Source organism: Oscarella lobularis, chromosome 7 (assembly GCF_947507565.1).
Source record: "Oscarella lobularis chromosome 7, ooOscLobu1.1, whole genome shotgun sequence".
In the NCBI taxonomy this organism is placed as follows: domain Eukaryota; kingdom Metazoa; phylum Porifera; class Homoscleromorpha; order Homosclerophorida; family Oscarellidae; genus Oscarella; species Oscarella lobularis.
In genome coordinates, this window is record NC_089181.1 from 2,827,394 (window position 1) to 2,846,468 (window position 19,075).

General features: G+C 51.5%; 8 protein-coding genes across 9 annotated transcripts; 3 read left to right on the top strand and 5 right to left on the bottom strand.

Annotated features, from left to right (window-relative positions):
* The first annotated feature begins 7 nt into the window (after positions 1 to 7).
* Positions 8 to 804, top strand: LOC136189237 (microtubule-associated proteins 1A/1B light chain 3C-like). Its single transcript, XM_065977145.1, has 4 exons — positions 8 to 135; positions 203 to 258; positions 327 to 433; positions 497 to 804. Exons 1-4 carry the CDS (start codon positions 81 to 83, stop codon positions 654 to 656), a joined length of 378 nt encoding a protein of 125 aa, XP_065833217.1. The 5' UTR covers positions 8 to 80; the 3' UTR covers positions 657 to 804.
* Positions 775 to 9,916, bottom strand: LOC136189201 (protein TALPID3-like). Its single transcript, XM_065977093.1, has 20 exons — positions 9,382 to 9,916; positions 8,931 to 8,994; positions 8,794 to 8,863; positions 8,511 to 8,730; positions 8,278 to 8,457; positions 8,008 to 8,224; positions 7,866 to 7,953; positions 4,638 to 4,710; positions 4,554 to 4,580; positions 4,317 to 4,492; positions 4,173 to 4,245; positions 3,919 to 4,107; positions 3,559 to 3,870; positions 3,459 to 3,500; positions 3,337 to 3,408; positions 3,026 to 3,273; positions 2,870 to 2,970; positions 2,226 to 2,811; positions 1,795 to 2,165; positions 775 to 1,740 (listed from the first exon to the last, which is right to left on the bottom strand). The coding sequence occupies exons 1-20, from the start codon at positions 9,817 to 9,819 to the stop codon at positions 1,007 to 1,009; spliced, it is 4,281 nt and encodes a 1,426-aa protein (XP_065833165.1). The 5' UTR covers positions 9,820 to 9,916; the 3' UTR covers positions 775 to 1,006.
* LOC136189213 (interferon regulatory factor 2-binding protein 1-like) lies at positions 5,102 to 7,859 on the bottom strand. The gene has a single exon (XM_065977109.1). The coding sequence runs from the start codon at positions 6,836 to 6,838 to the stop codon at positions 5,234 to 5,236; it is 1,605 nt and encodes a 534-aa protein (XP_065833181.1). The 5' UTR covers positions 6,839 to 7,859; the 3' UTR covers positions 5,102 to 5,233.
* A 442-nt stretch (positions 9,917 to 10,358) lies between the features above and the next one.
* LOC136189234 (ras-related protein Rab-32B-like) lies at positions 10,359 to 11,876 on the bottom strand. Its single transcript, XM_065977141.1, has 11 exons — positions 11,753 to 11,876; positions 11,680 to 11,684; positions 11,593 to 11,620; positions 11,441 to 11,537; positions 11,333 to 11,389; positions 11,238 to 11,270; positions 11,148 to 11,175; positions 11,013 to 11,087; positions 10,890 to 10,963; positions 10,732 to 10,766; positions 10,359 to 10,677 (listed from the first exon to the last, which is right to left on the bottom strand). The coding sequence occupies exons 1-11, from the start codon at positions 11,829 to 11,831 to the stop codon at positions 10,505 to 10,507; spliced, it is 684 nt and encodes a 227-aa protein (XP_065833213.1). The 5' UTR covers positions 11,832 to 11,876; the 3' UTR covers positions 10,359 to 10,504.
* A 12-nt stretch (positions 11,877 to 11,888) lies between these two features.
* LOC136189231 (uncharacterized) lies at positions 11,889 to 13,197 on the top strand. Of its 2 annotated transcripts, XM_065977137.1 has the most exons (7): positions 11,889 to 11,946; positions 12,021 to 12,164; positions 12,225 to 12,392; positions 12,443 to 12,658; positions 12,712 to 12,820; positions 12,876 to 12,943; positions 12,997 to 13,197. In XM_065977137.1, exons 2-7 carry the CDS (start codon positions 12,080 to 12,082, stop codon positions 13,065 to 13,067), a joined length of 717 nt encoding a protein of 238 aa, XP_065833209.1. In that variant the 5' UTR covers positions 11,889 to 11,946; positions 12,021 to 12,079; the 3' UTR covers positions 13,068 to 13,197. The 2 variants fall into 2 exon arrangements, with proteins under 2 accessions (XP_065833209.1, XP_065833208.1); XM_065977136.1 differs by having other exon boundaries at positions 11,909 to 12,164.
* On the bottom strand, positions 13,071 to 13,942 carry LOC136189236 (protein mago nashi homolog). Its single transcript, XM_065977144.1, has 5 exons — positions 13,802 to 13,942; positions 13,676 to 13,734; positions 13,572 to 13,628; positions 13,381 to 13,517; positions 13,071 to 13,314 (listed from the first exon to the last, which is right to left on the bottom strand). Exons 1-5 carry the CDS (start codon positions 13,893 to 13,895, stop codon positions 13,215 to 13,217), a joined length of 447 nt encoding a protein of 148 aa, XP_065833216.1. The 5' UTR covers positions 13,896 to 13,942; the 3' UTR covers positions 13,071 to 13,214.
* Positions 13,943 to 13,984: 42 nt separating this feature from the next.
* LOC136189207 (uncharacterized) lies at positions 13,985 to 18,619 on the bottom strand. Its single transcript, XM_065977103.1, has 4 exons — positions 18,405 to 18,619; positions 17,770 to 17,924; positions 15,806 to 17,525; positions 13,985 to 15,649 (listed from the first exon to the last, which is right to left on the bottom strand). The coding sequence occupies exons 2-4, from the start codon at positions 17,895 to 17,897 to the stop codon at positions 14,093 to 14,095; spliced, it is 3,405 nt and encodes a 1,134-aa protein (XP_065833175.1). The 5' UTR covers positions 17,898 to 17,924; positions 18,405 to 18,619; the 3' UTR covers positions 13,985 to 14,092.
* LOC136189094 (large ribosomal subunit protein mL40-like) lies at positions 18,530 to 19,060 on the top strand. Its single transcript, XM_065976939.1, has one exon. The coding sequence runs from the start codon at positions 18,530 to 18,532 to the stop codon at positions 19,058 to 19,060; it is 531 nt and encodes a 176-aa protein (XP_065833011.1).
* Positions 19,061 to 19,075: the final 15 nt, after the last annotated feature.

A 19,075-nucleotide genomic window follows, 5' to 3' on the forward strand; every position in this document is an offset into this window, starting at 1 on the left:
TAACAATGATGTAATGCACGTGACCGCTTCAAACCAACTCTGTTCTCTTCCGAAGCTGACGCACGAACGCCTCCTTAGAGATGGACGGAGAACAATCGAGATCGTTCCGATCGTTCAAACAACGAAGATCGTTCAGTAGGCGGCGATAAGACGGCGGGCTGCTTTCCCAATCACCACTTTTGTGTCGTTCTCTTCCCTTCAGGCAGTCGGAAAGACGAAGTCTCCGGAATTCGAATCAAGTTTCCAAACAAAGTTCCAGTAAGCAATAACCAGGCCGTTTTTCTTCGCACGACGAACGGCGCGGCGGTTTTTTCCCCCTTCAAAAGGTGATCGTCGAGAGATATGCGAAAGAAAAGACCCTTCCGCTGCTCGATAAAACCAAGTTTCTCGTTCCACAAGAGCTGACGATGAGCCAGTTCGTTACCATCATCAGGTAAAACGTAAACGAAGACAATTTCGTCATTTTCCTGGTTAATATCAACTCGCATCTTTTTAGAAATCGACTTTCTCTTCAACCGAGTCAGGTGATCTATTTTATGGTGAATAACAAGAATATGCCGAGCATGTCGACGACGATGCAGGAAGTTTACAGTCGAGACAAGGATAACGATGGCTTTCTTTACATGATCTATGCATCCCACGAATTCTTTGGTTGAATGAACGTACAACCAGTCGAGTGGAATGTACATAGATCGAATCCTTGACTCTTTTTTCTTATTAGCCTGTTTTGTTTAATTATTCACTGTGTTTTACACTGTTAGTTTGCATTGGAAATTGTAGCCAATTATTTAATCATTCTCTTCAGTTCTCCTCTTTAAAATAAGTGTCTCACAACACAAGGTTGCCAGTCTCTTAGAAACCAAGCAACGAAAAAAACCGTTTATATAGATAAGGTTGGCCAATTCGTCTCCTTAGCTACCCCGTTTCTACAGAACTAACAATTAACACTTAGTACCATAGTTCTCAATCAATGAACAAAGGGGTTTAAGCTTCCCGGTCCCAATATCTAATCAGCCTGTCCCGACATACCACTATATGATAGCGACGACACTTCGCTGTACGTGTCTTCACCGCGAAAACTTTCGCTGAACTTGACATCCGATGTGGACGCCGCCGCCGCCGCCATATCGTCGTCTGGTGCCGGCGATCGCGCCGCCGCTACAAGCACGCGACGACTAATCGACGGCACCTGAACGACGGACGGAAGAAAAGCAGTTTCGTTTCGGCCTGGCTGCCGTCGAACTGGTCGTCTATCGCGCGCAGACTTGGAAAACAAGCTCCGCATCTCTCGTCCATTATTCGTCGGCGCGTGCGGCCTTTCGCCCGGCGAATGCGCAGACATTTCGGAAGGTTCCTCCCGCGTTTCGACCCCAACACCCTGAGCGACCTTTCTACGAATCTCACCGGGAGAATTGCCGTCGTCGATCGAGCCCGAAGCCAGGAAGAGAACTCCTTCTTTGATTGCTTCACTCGCGACTGCGGGCCGAACGGCTTCGCCGTACGACAAATCCTCGCTCTCCTCGGCTCGTTTCGAGTTGTCGGCGCCGATCACTTCGCCGAGACTGACGTCGTTTTCGTCGCCGAGTTGAGCGACTTCCACGAGCTCGCGAGCAAAATTGACGCCCCGTTTAGCTTTCACCGACAACGAAGCCGACGACGAATCAGTCGCACTAAGAGCCGTTTCTTCAGGCGACTGCTCGAGAAAGGCTTCCAAAAAGCCTCTCACATCACCTTGGAATTCTAAACGAACGAACAGATATCGAGTTAGGAAGAAAAGAGTTGAGTAGAACTTACGCTCTCCGTCGAATGCTTCCTTCGAAACGGCTTGACCTTTCGGTCTCTTCGTCAAACGGACGTCTCCCGGCGAAGCCGGAAATTCTCCTTCGCTGAGTTCATTTCCCTTTGCCGTCGTCGCTTCAGGTGACGACGACGACGGCGGCGGTCTTACCAACAGATACTCCCCTTCGGAAATTTCGGCATCGGTTGTCGATAGTGCCGTCGTCGTGTGATCCGGACGATCGCCGCTCGATGCTGCAGAGGAGGACGTCAACGACGACGTGCCGCTGACGGACAACGAATACGTCGGCGAACGAAGCGAGACCGAATTGTTGTGCTCCGACGTTTGGGTTTCGGCGACAACGAGATTCACCACCTGCCGCGACGGACTAAATGAAAAGGAAATGAAAAGGAAATGACGCAAAAGCCATAGGGTAGAACAAACTGACGTTTCCAAGTTTTCCGACTCAACGAACGAGTGGCCGCCGCCGCCGTTCTCGTCGTCGTCGTTTCTTTCCTCTTCCGATAGACAGGGTGTGCTAATTTGCGCTACGTCGTCGCCGGGAATAGACGACTTGTTTGAACTGGCAGTATCCGACGGAGTCAGTTCTCTAGTCGTCACCGCTTGATCAATAAACGGTGATTTGAACGGCGAAAGGACATCTCCATCCTCCTCTTCTTCTCTCTCCGATTCGGAACGGAGAGGAATTTCTTGGTCCACGGGCGACGGTGGCGGCGTGACGGACGGCGTTGCGACTTTTTGACTTTGAACGACTCTATCTTCTTCTTCTTCCACCGACGCCGCCGGCGACGGTGATCGCGTCGGAAGCGGCGTTGCAACGGTCGAAGAAGAGGACTGCGACGACAGAGGCGGAGTTTTCTTCTCGTGTTCGACGCCGGTAGCTGCGGCAGTTTGACGACGCCACGCTTTGGAAACCATATCCGTCACAACGGCCCGTTTAAGACGATCGACAAGGTCTTCGTCAACGGAAAGACGCGCTTCAGCGAAAATTCGAACAATAGACGAGCTAAGAGCTAAGGAGAAAAACACATGAAAGAATTCCGAATAAAAATTGCTTGCGTGTGCAAATACCTGCTTCTTCGTCGGAAAACGACGCGGATTCGTCCACTGAAACGTCGCCGCTTTCAGGTCGATGCTGGACATCGACACGAGCCTTCAGCTCGCGTTCAATCCTGCAACAGGGGGGAAGATGAGGAATACTGCGCGCCGTATAAAAAAACTACGAACCATTCTCGCGCAAATTGTTCAACATCGTTGCTTTGTTCTTCCGCTGCGGCGACGACGAAATGGCCTTCGACTCGAGGAGGTTGACCGGTGAGTGTCAGAGCGGCTCGATCGACGTTTGGAAGACGCCCGCCTTCCAATTCAACCGTCTCTTGAAGACGCGCTTCGCTCTCGGTAAAAATTTCTTCCTCATCTTCTTGCAATTCTGCCTTGTCGCCTCCCGCGTCGTCGTCGTCGTCGTCGTTCCCAGGCTGATTAGACGCGGTTCCAATTAGAGAAAAACCGACAAAGCAAGAGAAAAAAATACCGCATACATATGCATCGACGCGAGCAAAGTGATCGAATTTTCGGACGACATCCGATGCCGTATCACTACGCTGCGTGGGCTAAAAGTCAATATAGGACAGATGGTGCAGGGTGAGTGGAATCCCCTCACCTGGTCTCTTTCATTAGCATCAATGCTTACGTGGGGTAGTGCCTAAAAAACAAGACACCGTTCTATAAAAAGCGAACGAGAATAATGCATTGACGATGACCTCGAGAGTTAAGCGAGGGAGGACTCTATCTGCATTGTCGCCACCGTCGCTTCTTCCCGCTTGAATGGCAACGTCGATCCGATTACTCGTACCGCCGTCGTCCGTCGCATCGCTTTTCGCTTCGTCCGACCACGCCTGACGCGGCACGCTGAGGGGGATCGCTGTCGGATAAATGATCCGCGCGGCAGCGGCGGCGGCGACGGCGGGCGCGGCGCGGGGCTCAAAGGCCACCGTTTTGTGACGAACAGCAGTCGGCGGCACGAAATGAGGCTGTTTCCGGTCGAATGGAGCTTTTACCGGTTTATTTCCGGTCTAGGGAGCGGTTCGAACGAAATCCGTTTCTATTGCTGCCTGCTGTACCTTTTTTCCTTTTGTCTTGCTATCGATTGTAGCCACTTCTTTCCGTTTACTTGGCAGTTTTCGCACGTAGGCCGATCCGGTTCGACGAGCGAAATTCTGCTTTTTCTTCTTCGTTTTCGAGCCGTCCACTTGCTCGTCGCGCGCAAACGAGACGGCACGACGCGACGACGACTCGCGAGCAATTTCGACCTGAAAAATAAAACCCCCGACTACCTGACGTCCAGCAAACACCAGCAAGATCGATCTAATCGTACGTGAATTTCGCGACGAATCGCCTCGACATTGCGAGCGACGTCTCGTCGAATCGAATCCAAAGTGCCGTCCCTCCTGTGTGCGACGGATATGCAGTCAGCGCATTCGTATGCAAGCGCGCGCGCCCGTGCGTGAATTAGAATTACGTGAAGGGATCGATATCGTAGAGCGATCGGGCTTCGTGCTCGCGTCGAATCGCCTCCAAATTGTCGTCTAAATTTCGACGCGATTCGTTGCACCGAGCGAGAATGTCTTCGGCATCGAGCCAACGCTGATCGATCGTTGATAAGAAGACCGGTGCCGATGCGAGGCTTCTTCCGTTCTAAGAGCCCAGCTTATGGGAAACAAACATCGTACGCGCAGTCGGGGACCTCATTCTTTACGTTTCGTTGGCGCCATTCGGTCGTTCTCTGTCGAGGAATGAAAACAGTGAAAAAAATAGATCCGACTAAGTTGCACGGATTAACCGTTCGTAGGTCGACTAGTTGCTTTTTGAGCAATTCCAGACGATGTTCCATGCGACAGAAACGATTTTCATTCCTAAAACAACCGTTTCTTATCCCATCAGACAAACAAAATAGAAAGGGAGCAGACAAAACCGGAAAGATTGGGTTCAGTTTATTTGGACAATCGTCAGTTCAGTTGTTTGTTCGACCCCGACTCAACTGTTATGGATCTGACACCAGAAGAAAGCGACGTCGGCGACGTCGGCGTCGGCGTCGTGCATCCCAGCGCTATTCTAATCTACTTCCCCTCGGACCACACACGCAAAACTAATAAATGCATTGAATCGAAGATGGGTCCCCAGCGGCTCCAGTCAGCAATTAAAACCCGCTGTGAACTAAACAGGACGTCTCTCTCTAATTCCCACGCAAATACGGCGGACGTTCCGATTTAGAGTGATGTGTCATGGATTTTCGGGGGCGGCAAGTGTAAGTGCATATTTACATTCTCTCTAGAGAAGCATAGTCGTCGCCATAAAGATAATAGTCTAACTAATGCAAAGGTTCCTTTCTCTCTCTGTCACTGTCTCTCCGCATTATTCTATGCTCCCCTCCCCTCACTATTTTTCCTTTTTGAACAAATCGCCGCCGCCCGTCGCGGCCATAATCGTTTCGATTTCGGCCTGCATGAACGCCCACGGCGTCGAATTGCCGGCAACGGGACACCGTTGACCGCTCGGACAAAAGACGTCCGTGCCTTCGCGCTTCGCCGTTCGTATCGACTCGCGCGAGCACGAGAAGCAGAATTTGTGCGGAGTCATTGACGGGCACTGAACGAAACGCGTGTCCTGCAGCGGACAGCGGCACGTGAGGCAAAAAAGCGACGACGCAACGGGAAATGACTTTCCGACCGTCGACGAATAGGCGGCGGCAGCCATCATACCTCGCCCGTACGCCATCAAATTCGGCATCGAACCGAACGGCGGCGACAAGGTGCCGTTAACCCCACCGCCGCCGTTCGGCGAATGGGCGGGACTAGGATGCACGTGCGACGAACTCCGAACCGAGTCGACGGCACTGCCCGGCGAAACGTGACCGGCATCGCCGCCGTTGACTCGGCCGGATAGCGACGTTTCGTGCACAGAATCGCCGCTGCCACTTGAACGTCCGTCGTAACGTTTGGGAGCCGAATCGCCACCGTTTTCATGTATGTCGCCGCCGCCGCCGCCACCGCGCGCTCGACGTCGTCTGTCGATTCGCACAAACGGACTGGGTAGGTACGGAAATTTCGGATCCAAATTTGCAGCGGGCATCAACTCCGAACTAATGGGAGCGCGAAAATATCGAGCCGCTTCCGGTAAAAAATCGGAGAGAAGACGCCAATCGCCGTGAACTCGTTCGTACTCCAAGTCCTTGTATCCGCTCGACGACGTCGAATAGCGACCGTTGAAACCCATTTTTTCGCGATAGTCGGCGTACATGTGTTTTCCGGTCGCTGACACGCTCTGGAAGACGTTGCTCGAACCGGGAGGATATTCGATGTAGATTTTCAATTCGCTCTCGCCGTTGCCGCGAACGATTGCGTCGAAGGAAAAAACGCGACCGACGAGACTGGGATCTTTGACGAGTCGCACGTTGAACGGCACGCACTTGTTCAATCCGACGAGCGTGTCGCGTGCAATCGCCTGCGCCGTCGTCGTCGTCGTCGTCGTCGTGGACGACGGTGGTAGCGGCGGCGGCGGCGGCAGAGACGGATAGTGTTGATTTGTTGTAGGCGGTAGCCGATGAACAGCTGCTGCCGCTGACGGCGAAGGTAAGCCGCCCGCTGATTTTATTTCGTCGTAGCGACTCTTGTAGGCGAGCGAAGTGACGTTGTGAGGAATCGGATGATGATCGTTGTTTGTCGTATAGTCGAGAGGAGCGCCGCCGCCGCCGCCGCCGTTGCCGTTTGACGTGCTACTACCGTGTCGCATTCGTCTTTCCTCGTCGTTCGACGCCGCCGCGGCGGCGACGACTTCGGTGGTGCGAACGGCGACGTCGTTCACGTGGGCTCGACGCATTTTACGCGCCGCGTGTATGACCTCTTCGACGCGATCGGCTCCCTCGTAATTGCAACAGCCTCGACATACGAGCTCGGAGAAATCGGTCAAGACCGCCCAGGGACTGTGAGGTAAATCGCAGAGGTAGCATTTTCGACGGGCCGGAACACCGTACCGAGATGCCATCCCGTGCGACGATCGAGAACGAATGACGCAAATGGGGGACGTCGCGCGGGTCCACTACAGGAAGGGCTGTTGTGTTAACCAACTGCCGAGACCCCAAACATTGACCGGAGGCCCAATAACTAACAATAAACTCAGATACGTTTCTCTCGTCGTGCTCATCTAATGCACATAATTCGGCCCACGACGTGAGCGTAATGAGTGCTAATGGAAAAGATCAATTTTCGACGGATGTTCAAGCCGCAAGGCAGTCAAATGACTCCTGGCACCGACATAATACATTTAGCTCATGTTTATTCAGGCAGTCCCAAACGAGAAAGAAAAACATCGACGACCGCCAATCTCGGAGCGGACATGTTTTGCTAGGGAGGGGAAACACTATCGTCGTCGCGTCTCGGGTCCGTTCTGACGCTCGAGTCGGTCAGTACAAAAGAAACATGAGAGAACGGGGAGGGGAGGGGCGGGGAGGGGCGGGAAGGGCAGTACGAACGTCGTCGCATTGACTCAAATCGAATTCATTTCTTCGCCAATAGAAGAAATGCTTATCAGTACGGTGCACCGAGCCCAATTCGCAATGCCACTTACACGGATTCCACCCTACCCAGTCTCATTAGGCGAATGCCAACGACATCAAGTCCTTTGGCATGGCATGTTGCACGCGCCAACTGGTGGCAAAAACTAATGAACGCGCGTGCGCCAATCGTTCTCCCCCCCAGTTTGCCGACAATATCACATGACGGCCAAGTAAACGTATCAGAGAGAGAGACAGAGACAGAGAGAAAGGAGGGGGTATTGAATTCGACCTCTAACCCCCTCTAACCCCCTCTAACCCCGCCAACAAATGACTATTGCTTGCCCTCGGACCCGGGTCAACATATTCCTAAGAAGGGTATCTTTAAACAAGACTACCCGTAGAAAGGTCAAGGCAGCCAGCCAACTGATAGGACTATCTATGCGCATGTACGTACGTCGCCACCGCCGCCGCCAAAGCGGACGTCGCTTTGTCGCAAAAATAAAACCCCGCGCTTACCGTCTAGCCGCCGACGTTTGGACTGCCGTCGCGCTTTCTAGACTGCTACTGTTGTCAATTGAAACAATTTCCTCTCGTTTCCGTCCATCTAAAACAACAAAATCGAAATGGCTGGAGCAGACAGTCAAGCAAAAGTGCATGCCTTCCATTCCATCAAGACAGCTACTATCAGTGTCCGAAACCACCGTTTGCCTCGTCCTTAGACAGTCGGATCGAGTCGGCACCGGTGTAACCCTTCGCGGTAGCGGAGTGGCCAGAATGTCGCCGTCGACCGGCAACAATGACTGAGGGGGAGCGGAGACTACTGGTGGTGGTGGTGGTGGTGGATGAGAATGAGTCACGGTTCTTGCTAGCTGTGCCTACAACGCGGCACCTATTGATCTAAATTCTACTCTCGTCGTTTTCCTATTACTTGTATATCGGCGTGTCTTTCGTGAAGTCGTTCGAGTTGGCCCAGTCGAACGTCGGCGTAACGATCGGCCTGCTCTTGAAATCGGCGCTGTCTCGCCGTCATGTCGGCTTCTTGTCGATCGCGTAGCGCATGCAATTGCGATACGAGACCGGCGACCTGAGACGTTAGCGCCTGCGACGCCTTGAAAGAAAAACACAGTGCTAAAACGTCAGACAAAAAAGTCTCTAGAGAACCTGTACATAGGGTCCAGACGACGTTATTGCTGCGGTGGCGGCGGTGGCGGCGGCGGCGGCTGCAGCTGCCGTCGCCGCCGCCGCAGTGGAAGTTTGGTCTGCAGGTAAAGAGTCCCCGTCATTTTTCTTTTTTACAGGCGATTCAGATATTTGCGGTCGCGATAGAAGGACTCGTTTAGGTTGAACGGTGCGTTTTGCGACGGCTTGTTTTGCGTCATGTCTGCGCGAGAACGCTCGTAAGTGGGGGAAGAGAAGATAAAGGGCATTTCGCCGCTAATCGCACTTTTTGGCGAAGACCAGCCGACGTTGTTTACACGACGCCGTCGCAGACACAATGACGTCACGATCCCTAACTAAATATATAGCAAACGCGGAGAGGAAATCAGAAAAGGAATGTCGTGCGTGTGTTGTGGTACATACAAGTGCCGCCTTGCATTTGTCGCGCTGTTTTCGTTTCGACGCCCTGTCGAAGTCCACTTCCACTCTACACAAAAGAATTATTAGTTCCATTGTAAGAGAAAAATCGATTATTACTACAACGCTGACATCGCGACTGCACGAGCTGGAGACTTGCGGATAGGTTAAATATATTCTCGCCCCCAGGGCCCCCCCGTTGCAGAATAGAAACGTATGTAAAAACGAAAACCTTACTATGCGCCCCCTTTATCGGGTTCACTGACCACACTCTATAGAACGTTCTCGTCGTCGTTCCGTTTATAAATCTGTCCTATTTACGTCCAATAATGATAATTTTCTACGAAAATTTCCGGATGTAGAGTTCTCTAACAATTCGATTTCTGTCTCGACGTTGACGAGGACATCGAGACAGAAATCGTATAAACGTCCTCCTACTAGTTACAACTATTACAACCTGACGTTTCGGCTCGCGTTCGTCTGAAGTCACGATATCGCTTTCTTTGGAAATTGGAAGAGGCGACGGAACGTCGTTCGTCGATTCGTTGGTGGTAACCACGGGCGACGATCCGGCGACGACGTACGGCGAGTCGATTTCGCGCAAATTGCCGGTGGGGAGTCGAACTCGTCGAATCGAGGAACCTGAGCCGAGGTTCGTTATAGTCGAGCCCGAATCGTCGTCCGTCAGCGATAAATCGGTGAACGAAGAGTGAGGAGGACTTTCGTCGGCTTCCTTTGCTTCGATCGACGCTCGACGAGACGAATTCGAGCCCGCGTCGTCTTCCATGCTGCCTTCTATGTCGTTGACGGCGGCCAGCGTGACCGTTAGCAGTTCGGTTTTGGGAGAGGGACGCGGGATCCTCTCGCGGGGACCCGCTTCGATTTCGGTCAACATGAGATTTCCGACAGCTCTTAGTCGTTCGTTGGCGCGAACAAAAGCGAAAATGGCGAGAAACGAACGTTTGCGCGGGGCTTGAAATTCGAGAGGAACGTTCAAGTGCGACTGCGCGGAAAAGAACGTTAGGTGTGGGTGTGGTGCACAATGACTCCATCGCAGCAGGAACAACTCGAAATGCACCAGGCAGGCGAACGAAGGCACTTCCCTTATAAAAAAAATGACGCCTTCGTTTAGTTTAAAGACTTTTTGTCGACTTACAATCGCCTATCCGAAATCTGCTTTGCCGATTGCGTAAACGACTTCACTTCGCGAAATGTGACGTCATCAGAGGTAAAGAAGGAGCTCGAGCGAAAAGTGTGACCCCCATTCGAATCGAATAGGACAAATGCATGTCGCACTGCGTGGAAAAATTCCTGAAAATCACGCAACGCGCATCGCAACGCCTACAAGAGCACCAGGCCTTGCAAATGGAAGCGATGGGAGCGCCGTCGATGGCAACGCCGAATACGTAGCAGCATAGAGAAAAACCCGGTTGCTAGCGTGCCGCCAATACTGTAGTACCGCCAATACTGACTGTAGTACCCCCCTCAAAAAGCACTGCCAAAATGCTAAATTATAAAAATAGAACCCGTTAAATGAAATGGTGATAATGACGATGATGATGCCGTGCGCCGTTCAATCATTAGAAATTGCAGCATTTCTTCTTCTCCTTTGAAGACTCGCTGCTCGCTTCCTTGTCTGATTCTTCTTGCTCTTCACCGTCCGGATCCTTTAGGGAGATGTACTCTTGAGGTTGTTGTTGGCTGCCGCTTGACAGGGAGAGAATTCTCTTCACTAGAAATTCCATGGCTTCGTCTAGAGAGAGTCACCGAGTGGATGTGCATGTGTGTGGAGATCTTTTCGGCTTACCAACGTTCTGGTTATCCTTTGCAGACGTGGGAAACCTGATGAAAAAGAATGAATCAATCATACTATCTCACATTTCTTTTGCATGCTATTTGACTATTCAACGATTATGGAATTTATTATTCAAAGATCCTCTTCAGGTTTCCCACCCGCTGACTCACCATCCAATGAAACCATTTTGCTTGCAGAACTCGTCTAATTTGCTTGAATCATAATGCGAGTCGTCCAAATCACACTTAGAGAATGACCGTCACAAAGAAACATGTTGTGTTCTATTTGCTTACTTTATTGGCTAGAAGAAGTACGGGCACTGGTTGCTCATTTGCCAGCATTACTTTCTGATTCACATCCCTGTGCCACTATAAAACAGAACAGAAGCATCAAAATAAGATCTTGGCATACAAACGTAGATGTCTCACTTTTAGAACGGAATCAAACGTAGCTGGCCTAGACAAACAAGTGCATCTGTGGAAGCGAATCCTAGCTACTGACTGACTAATGCATTATACCTGGATAGGTCGTAGACAATAATAGCTGCGATTCTACAGACACAAAACAGTGGCCGCGTCAATCGAGGAACTACTGTACAATAAAAAAAACATACGCGTATTTGTAATAGACCCGAGTCATATGACCAAAACGTTCGTGACCAGCGATATCCCTATAGAGATATGTACTTTGAAAGGACACCTTGAAGTCGCTGCTCATTTACCAAAGTTGAAGATTGATCTTTGTATCCTCATTCCATTGGAGCGTCTTCAAGGCAAAATCGACGCCAATCGTGAGCTTGTAGTTCGGCGAAAAGAATCCTAAAAGCGGGATCGTCTAAGCGCAACGTTTTCTACGATCTCGACGCGTGCATGCCTTCTGTGTAGCGCCTAATTAGCGACGTCTAAAAGTCTCGTTGTTAATACGATGTAGCGGCCTCGAGTTGCACGAAACGATGCTTACCTTTCCTAGAAAACAAAGCGCGTGAGATCGTTTGTCACGGCGTGCGTGCTGCGCGGCACTGGGCGGTACTTACCGACGCCGAATTCACCTATGACGAGTACTTTGTACAGGTGCTCTTTCACGACGCCTTCGCTGGCATCTTGGGAAGACATTGGGAAAGGACACACTGCGATCGAATCACGTGATTTTGCTTTCGTTTCGACATCCCTGGTTTCGATGTCCGATGTCCCGTCTCTGGGGCTGAAAAAAAATACTCATCAAAAATAGGTTTGCTGATTAGCAACAGTCCCGTACGAGCTCGTTTTTTCGAACGAAATACTTAATTATTAGTACTGTGATAGATATTAGATAACCTCTACTTCCTGTTTCTGAGAAACGCGTCGAACTCTCAGTTGCGATCATGCTCGTTTCGGCGCTCTTGCTTTCGTACCTAGCTCGCGTCGCTTTTGGAAACCTTTTCCCGACTCTTCCTCCTCCTACAAAAGGCACGCGGGCGGGGCGCCCCTTCTCGCGACTTCCTCATTGTTATACTCTTCTCTCTTCAGTATTCGTCAAACCCGGCGCATGTCCGCCACCTTCGTCTATCACGACGTCGATCGTCGATCCGGACGACGCGGGAACGTGCAAAACGGACAATGACTGCGGAGCGGGAACGAAAAAATGTTGCCAAAGCCAGGCGCCTAGCATCTACGTATGTTCGCAATCGTCAACAGGTGATCTCAGTACCGTTCCCGATCTCTCTCTACCTACCGTTCATATCTAGATGTTCCTTCGGTTGCCAGTACGGTTGCCAGTACGACGATGAGCTCGACCGACGCTCCTCACGTCGGAACCTGTCCCGAAGACAGTAATATGAGTCCCTCGAGTTGCAAGGTGACCTGCACTAGCGACGCGAGTTGCGACACGTCGAAAAAGTGCTGTCAAGTGGCGACATGCGGAACGCGTCATTGTCTCGATGCCGTAGGCGGTGTCACGATGGGTTCGCGTTCCTTTCGCTCGCAGTTTCTCTACGATGACGTAGTTTTCGTCTAGGATCAGACGTCTGCTTGATCAATAACAAGCAATATTTGGCAGGCGATCAAGTGGAACCCGAAGACGTGTCCGATCCTTCCGTCAACGCAGATCCGGATAATTACAAATGGTTCGAAAATCTAAACTTTCACGAGAGTATTGTCTGATAGTCAAGATTCGTTTAGCACGTGCACTGACGGCAAACCCGTCTGCGTACCCCTAACAACGCCAACAACGCCGCCGCCTACAGAAGGTACAGGGAGAGAAGAAAATCTATCCAAATTGAATTCTCTCTCTCTCTCTAAGGTGCTGCGGGCTTAGCCTATTCTTTTGTTTCTCTCGCCGTCTCAATTCTCTTTGCAGTCGTTTTAGCATAGACGTTCTCGGTTTACTAAGAGTTTGCACGTTATAATGACTCATGCATACATCTATGGTGGCTGATGGTTTTGGACATTCCTTTAGTTACTTAGACTTATGATGCAACAAGAGTAACCACTGCCCACGTTATTTTTTTGGCGACCTTCTTAGATTGGCTTGATCTTGAAGTGAAGGCCAATTAGAGAGAAAACCAAGCACTTAATATCCTGAACGAGATAGTAAAAACCACGCAATCCGTCCGCATCTCTGAAGAGAGAGAGAAAAAAGAAAAAAAACGTTGGAATTCGTCCTCGCGCTTTCGCGTCGACTCACTTGCACGCGTTCACGTCGCCCAGCGTGCCGATTTTCGACGTCGAGAAGGAAATGTGCTGATCGCCGAGAACGATTTCCAATTCCTGGCGACCGACTCGATCCGGTTGCGGCCACAGAGCGTCGTCTTCTTGCATCACCTTTACATAGGCTTCGTTCGATTGAATTGCGAATCGTTTTTTCGCTTTTTTCACCTCGCTATCTTCGACTATTCGCTTTATTTCGGCGAGAACGCATCGATGAACGTGGCACTGTGAAGACGATGATTTCGATTGCGATTGGGCTTTGGCGATCGTACCTCTTTGCGAATCATCGTGTCGTTTTTGTATTGAGAATTGTTTGCGTAGCGCAGTTTGCCTAGAAAGCGCACGAACGACTCGTTGGGGGGCCCCCGTCTCGATTTATGCCAGGCAATGCGACTAACCGTCGGGTCTAAATTCGATCTCTAAAAATTCGTGGCCGAATTGACCCTTGTGGCCGACATAGTAGCGCAAATAGAAGTCCTGATGGTCCGCCATGATTCTTGCGCAGACGAGACTGCGCACACCAACTAACGAAAGCACGTGTCACCATAGATATCACATCGTGACGTGCCATGTACGTATGCTGGGTGGGTCTAACTTTACATTTAAAATTCGTGAAAAAAAAACAGAGAGCACCTGCTGCACTGTAAAAAACTTAAGTTCAAATATACACACAATGTACAAGCAAAGGTTTAGTGGCTGTCTGCCCCTATCACCTCCACATCTATCGTGAGTCTAGCAGCGATCTTTGGTCCAACTGCACCAACAAGCGCTGCGAGAGCGTCCTGCACTCTATTCTGACAGTTGACTACATACTGAGACACCAAGCCTTGGTAGTCCCAGCACTTATCCTCAAGCCGAAATCTGATATCATTCAGAAAGCTCATGAGGAGCAGCGGCGGCGGCGGTGGCGGTGGCTTGATAACTGAAAGACAATTTTTCTTGAACAAAATCGAATCTGATTCCGACGCATCATAAGGCAACCAGCCCCCCTGCGCGTAAGCGCAGAACACCTCGGCGGGCTGATACGAAGCCTTGTAGAGCAGCTTTGCATTATTCGGATTAAAATTGCCCAAGTAATAGTGCGAAATAGACGCTCCTTTTCTATTTAACGCCGCGGCGAATTCGATTTCCTTTAGCGTCGAAAAGATGCCCAGGGAGAGCTTCGCGACGTCCGGCGACGGATCATAGTACATATAGACGCTGCAGACGGCACGCGGAAGAACGTCGATGACGCCGACGCCAACGAGACGATCGTCAATGCGATACTCTTGATGAAATGTGCCGTACTCGACGCCGTCCTTGGTAACGGGCGTCAGCGGACTGTCGACGACGTGAGCGCGAAACGACTCCGGCGTGACGTGTTCGGCGTCGTGCCGCTCCGTCTGATAGCGACGATATAAGTCGAACGATTCGTCGGTGAAGCGCGGTCGAATCGTACGCACGGTGACACACTTCTTGGCGCATTTTTTCGTCACGCGCCCGTAGGACGATCGCGACGAGGCGTCGAATGCGTCGATTCGCACGCGCAGTTCGACCGTGTCGCAGGCGGACGCGTGAGACGAAGCGTAGAGAAAGAGATGAATGCCGCCGCGACGAAACCAGCCGCGTTCGACGAGATCTTGAAAGACGTCGACGGGTAGCGGATTGATTGTCACGATCAACTCGGACGCCCCACTGCCGCCGCCGCCGCCGTCGTCGGTGCGACAGTTGGGACAGGCGTGATGAGAAAAGCCGGCGAAACGTTGAACAACGAGAGCGTCGCTGCGATTCACTTTCGCTTTCTTGTGAGAAAGTCCCAATTGTTTTTTCGCCACCACGCCGCAGCAGAGATTGTTCAAGAGCGTCGCCCCGCAATTCTGTATGTCCACTTCGTTGGGAAATTGCCTCATTGCCTGTTCGGTCAGCCGCACGGCGCCAATTTCGGCGATTCGTTTCAAGTTGCACTCGTTTCTCGCCAGTCGCAAGAGGACGATGATTCCGAGCGTTTGCACGTCGGCAACGAGCGGCATCTGAACAAGAGTCGCTTGAACGTTGACGAGACAGCCAAAGTCGACGAGAATGCGTCGCGATTCCATGTCGACGAGCGCCAATGCCGCCAAGACGAGCAGTCCTTGTTTTTGCGCTTCGACGTGCTGACGATGGGTCGTCATTAGTCGTTGAATCGTCTCGAGAGCGAGTCGTTCCAGCATAATTTTTTTGCTCTTGTCATTGATGCCAATACTGAACAGGGCCCGACAGCCAGCCACCTAAAGATAAAAATTGACTTTAGAATAGTAATGGGTCAACTGCCGTTCAGCCTAAGGCTGCATAACTAATGAAGTCCCAATTCCAATCATAGCTTTAGGTACATGGTTTCACAAAGTCCCCTCGCGGGAAAGGAGCTATTAAATTAAATACCGTACCTGGAGGGCAGCGTCGTCGCGATAGACGAGCATGTAGCGAATTATCTGCCGATGAGCGCCGTATTCGGTGAGACGACGTTTATTAGCGTTGCAGTGAAAGGCCATATTGGCGAAGACGCCGAATAGCAAGCGAGCGAGATGAGCGAGAAGCGGTCGTCGCGTCGCGAGCAGCTGAACGATTGCTCGCGGCACGCGCGTTCCGCCCAGTACGGCCTTGTCGTCGGCCGACGCGGCGACGGCGGCGAGCGCTTGAAGCGCTTTGGAGAAGACGCGCGGATCGGTGGAATAGAGAGCGACGACGCCGACGAGACGAGAAACGAATCGATCGTCGACGAGAACGTGTCGCACTTCGTCGAGTTGACTCAAATTGGCGACGACCCAGCAGGCGTGCATGGCGAGATGAGCGCCTTTTCCGTCTTTGTCGGCGACAGCGGCGGCGGAGTGCGCGACGACGGCGTCGATTAGAAAGTTATGAATGTTTGCGTCGATGAGAGCAAATCCGCCGTCGCCGACGAAAGTGGCGAAGGACGACGTGAGATTGACGAGAACGCAACAAGCGTGCGTGAGCAGTTGAACGGGAAAACGTCGTGGAGCGACAAGAAGATGCCGAAGAGCGAGATGAACGTCGGCTTTGTAGAGAGCGGCGCTAATCCAGCCTCGATCGCTGGACAAATTGATGAGAAGCGTGCAACAGTGATAGAGCGATTCGAGTGCAACGACGTCGGATCGATAGAGACATTGGACGACGTGAGGAACGATTCCCGTGCAAATGATGAGCTTGCAACACGCCTCCGTCGTCGACATATTGATAAGAAAACGCAAGGCGACGACGAGAATCGTCGCCCGATCGACGTAGTTGCAGAGACAGTGCACAATGCAATCGTACGCTTCCAAACAATTGATGAGCCGACGACCGACCGACGTCGAGCTGAAGACGTGAAGCAATTGACAGCCGAGCAATTGAACGTCGTCGTCGTCGCCCAGTCGACTCATTAACTTGAGCATAGGCAAGTGATGACGAAGTTCGAGCATTTCGCGCAAAACTTGCTCGTTTCGTTCGATGAGCTGACGCGCGAAAACGAGAAATCGTTTCGCCATGGGCAACAAGACGACGAGATCCTCGTCGTCGTCGTCGAGAAGCGAACGCAATTCGGAAAAAACGTTACTACTGACGAGACCGCGTTTCCACGGCACCGACGCTCCGACGACGAGCGTTTGAACGCAATTGAAAATCGCCTCAAGTCCGCCTTTATCTCTCGACTTGCGCATGAGTCGAATGCAGTGTGCGACGACATCGACGTTGGCCGGCTGAAGCATTTTCATTGCGAGAAGAATGCCGTAGCACGGTCGCTCCGTCACACTCATGACGGCAAATTTATCGAATACGTGAGCGACGACGCTGCCGTTGTCTCGATGGACGGCGAGTAGATCAAAAACGAGTTCTTCGAGCGGAGCGGCGACGGCGTGCGGCGGGCACGATTTGATGAACGTGTCGAGAGCGTCGAGCACCGCGTGCGCGACGCCGTGATCGCTTTCGTGACGTTTGCAGACGAGCTGGACGAGTTCGAGAACGCCCGCGTAATTGACGCGACCGCGAGCTTTTGTTTTTAGGGCTCCCACGCCGTTTTGCATCACCAATTCCAGAAGGGGGATGACGCGAAGCGGATTCCCGCAAATTACGTCCAGTTCCGCCGGACGGATGTTCGCCGGCAATTCGGCACTGAAAGAACGGAGAGGGGAAAAGACTGTTAGGAGGGGATTGTACGCGTTTCTTTCGAAGGGAATAGAGTCGCTTGCGTTTCGCAGCGCACGCTAGCTCTGCTAAAGAGCGCGCGAAGCACGACAAAAGGAGACAGATTTGCGTCAGAAAAGAAAGGCGAGTGACGGAGTCACGAACAAATGCAAAACAGGATGTGAAGAATACCGCCAAAACCAAGCAGGATCTCTCCTTTTCGAATTCCTACCTGCCATTGTCTTCGTTCGCACCGTCGTCGTCTCGATGCTTGAGCGAAGGAAGTTGGTCGGAAACGTCCGACGTCGGCTCGTGCCGCCGCCAAGTAGGCGCGGGCGGCGCGGAAATCGTTGCCGCCATTTCTCTCACTCGCGCGCGCGCACGACCCTAACGATGAATGAAAGAACGAACGGATGAATATCCCTTATTCGAAGCGCGGAGAAACAATCGAAGTGTGGCCAGTCGCTGAGGCAACTGGCAAATAGTCTTTCCGTTCGCCGCCGCCGCCGTTATTAGATATGATCAAATGTTATTCTGTTGAAGCGCACTAAGTGCACGCGAGAGCGTGACTAGGGCGATCGGGTTATTTCAATCCCGGAAATGCCGGCACGAGGATTGGGTCGCAGCGGCGGCGGCGGCGATGGCGGATCTTGTCTCGCTAGGCAACGTTAGCGATCTCCTCCTTACTGGGTGTCAGAACTAAGTTTTAGTTACGTGCGACAATAAATTTGCCTTCCGCGAATGGGACAGACGAGCGACATCGCGACGCTGAACTACCGAACGAAAAATAGGGCGTGTTCTCTCTTCGCGAGACGTCGCTGGCGTTTTTACACGTTTCTATCGTCTGTTTGTATAAACAATACGCACCTTTCTTTCTTTCTCTGTTATGTTGGTTGAGCTGAAAGACGCCAATACGGCTTTTCGCAAGCTGACAGACTATTCGTTAATTGATATCTACACGAATGCACGCGCGCTAAATCGTAGAAGTGTAGATGCTTTTCGGACGAATTTTCGGTTCTTCGAGTGTCCGACAGCTTCGCGATATCATTCCATGTCGCAAGTCGGGTGCAAATCTAGCGAAAAAGAAGAGAAAGCCTACGGATTCGCGCAAAGAAGCGGCAAAAGAGGCTCAACGAATTTTGCAGATGCGACTCGCTCAAATCGAAGCGTCAAAGCCCCAAATGGAAGAGAACGATCCCGAACTGTTAAAACCGGAAAGACAAAGACCCCGATCGAGCGACGATCGTTCAGAAGAGGAGACGACCCGACGTTTTCTCCTCGTCAAAGATTGGTCGCGATATCAAATGGAAAAGCACAAGGAGGACATGGCCTATTTTCGCAGCGTCGCAAAATGTCGGCTAAAGGCGCTTAAAGAACTAAGACGCCTCTCCGAGGAATTATACGAAAAAGCGATGACTTTAGATAAGAACATCTTACCTTTAGAACGCGTCGGTCCCAGTGAAACGCCCCCTTTGGCCCAGTACGTAGCACCCGACGCCGAAGAAGATTTCAATCTAAAGTGAAAATGATAATTATAT

What these genes read in the sequence shown, in the direction of transcription:
- LOC136189237 (XM_065977145.1), top strand. Translation starts at nt 81, where the DNA reads ATGGACGGAGAACAATCGAGATCGTTCCGATCGTTCAAACAACGAAGA. An exon ending in CAAACAACGAAGATCGTTCA is followed by an intron (nt 136 to 202) that starts GTAGGCGGCGAT and finishes TCTTCCCTTCAG; the next exon opens with GCAGTCGGAAAGACGAAGTC. An exon ending in CAGTTCGTTACCATCATCAG is followed by an intron (nt 434 to 496) that starts GTAAAACGTAAA and finishes GCATCTTTTTAG; the next exon opens with AAATCGACTTTCTCTTCAAC.
- LOC136189213 (XM_065977109.1), bottom strand. Translation starts at nt 6,838, where the DNA reads ATGGCATCTCGGTACGGTGTTCCGGCCCGTCGAAAATGCTACCTCTGC.
- LOC136189201 (XM_065977093.1), bottom strand. Translation starts at nt 9,819, where the DNA reads ATGTTGACCGAAATCGAAGCGGGTCCCCGCGAGAGGATCCCGCGTCCC. An exon ending in GCAAGACAAAAGGAAAAAAG is followed by an intron (nt 3,871 to 3,918) that starts GTACAGCAGGCA and finishes ACCGCTCCCTAG; the next exon opens with ACCGGAAATAAACCGGTAAA. An exon ending in TTGCTCGCGTCGATGCATAT is followed by an intron (nt 3,274 to 3,336) that starts GTATGCGGTATT and finishes GCGTCTAATCAG; the next exon opens with CCTGGGAACGACGACGACGA.
- LOC136189234 (XM_065977141.1), bottom strand. Translation starts at nt 11,831, where the DNA reads ATGTCTTCCCAAGATGCCAGCGAAGGCGTCGTGAAAGAGCACCTGTAC. An exon ending in ATTGTCTACGACCTATCCAG is followed by an intron (nt 11,176 to 11,237) that starts GTATAATGCATT and finishes TTGTTTGTCTAG; the next exon opens with GCCAGCTACGTTTGATTCCG. An exon ending in CAAAATGGTTTCATTGGATG is followed by an intron (nt 10,767 to 10,889) that starts GTGAGTCAGCGG and finishes CTTTTTCATCAG; the next exon opens with GTTTCCCACGTCTGCAAAGG.
- LOC136189231 (XM_065977137.1), top strand. Translation starts at nt 12,080, where the DNA reads ATGCTCGTTTCGGCGCTCTTGCTTTCGTACCTAGCTCGCGTCGCTTTT. An exon ending in CGTAGGCGGTGTCACGATGG is followed by an intron (nt 12,659 to 12,711) that starts GTTCGCGTTCCT and finishes GTTTTCGTCTAG; the next exon opens with GATCAGACGTCTGCTTGATC. An exon ending in GATCCGGATAATTACAAATG is followed by an intron (nt 12,821 to 12,875) that starts GTTCGAAAATCT and finishes AGATTCGTTTAG; the next exon opens with CACGTGCACTGACGGCAAAC.
- LOC136189236 (XM_065977144.1), bottom strand. Translation starts at nt 13,895, where the DNA reads ATGGCGGACCATCAGGACTTCTATTTGCGCTACTATGTCGGCCACAAG. An exon ending in GATCGAATTTAGACCCGACG is followed by an intron (nt 13,735 to 13,801) that starts GTTAGTCGCATT and finishes TGCGCTTTCTAG; the next exon opens with GCAAACTGCGCTACGCAAAC. An exon ending in ACACGATGATTCGCAAAGAG is followed by an intron (nt 13,629 to 13,675) that starts GTACGATCGCCA and finishes TCGTCTTCACAG; the next exon opens with TGCCACGTTCATCGATGCGT.
- LOC136189207 (XM_065977103.1), bottom strand. Translation starts at nt 17,897, where the DNA reads ATGGCGGCAACGATTTCCGCGCCGCCCGCGCCTACTTGGCGGCGGCAC. An exon ending in GCGAACGAAGACAATGGCAG is followed by an intron (nt 17,526 to 17,769) that starts GTAGGAATTCGA and finishes CCGTTCTTTCAG; the next exon opens with TGCCGAATTGCCGGCGAACA. An exon ending in GCGACGACGCTGCCCTCCAG is followed by an intron (nt 15,650 to 15,805) that starts GTACGGTATTTA and finishes TTTTATCTTTAG; the next exon opens with GTGGCTGGCTGTCGGGCCCT.
- LOC136189094 (XM_065976939.1), top strand. Translation starts at nt 18,530, where the DNA reads ATGCTTTTCGGACGAATTTTCGGTTCTTCGAGTGTCCGACAGCTTCGC.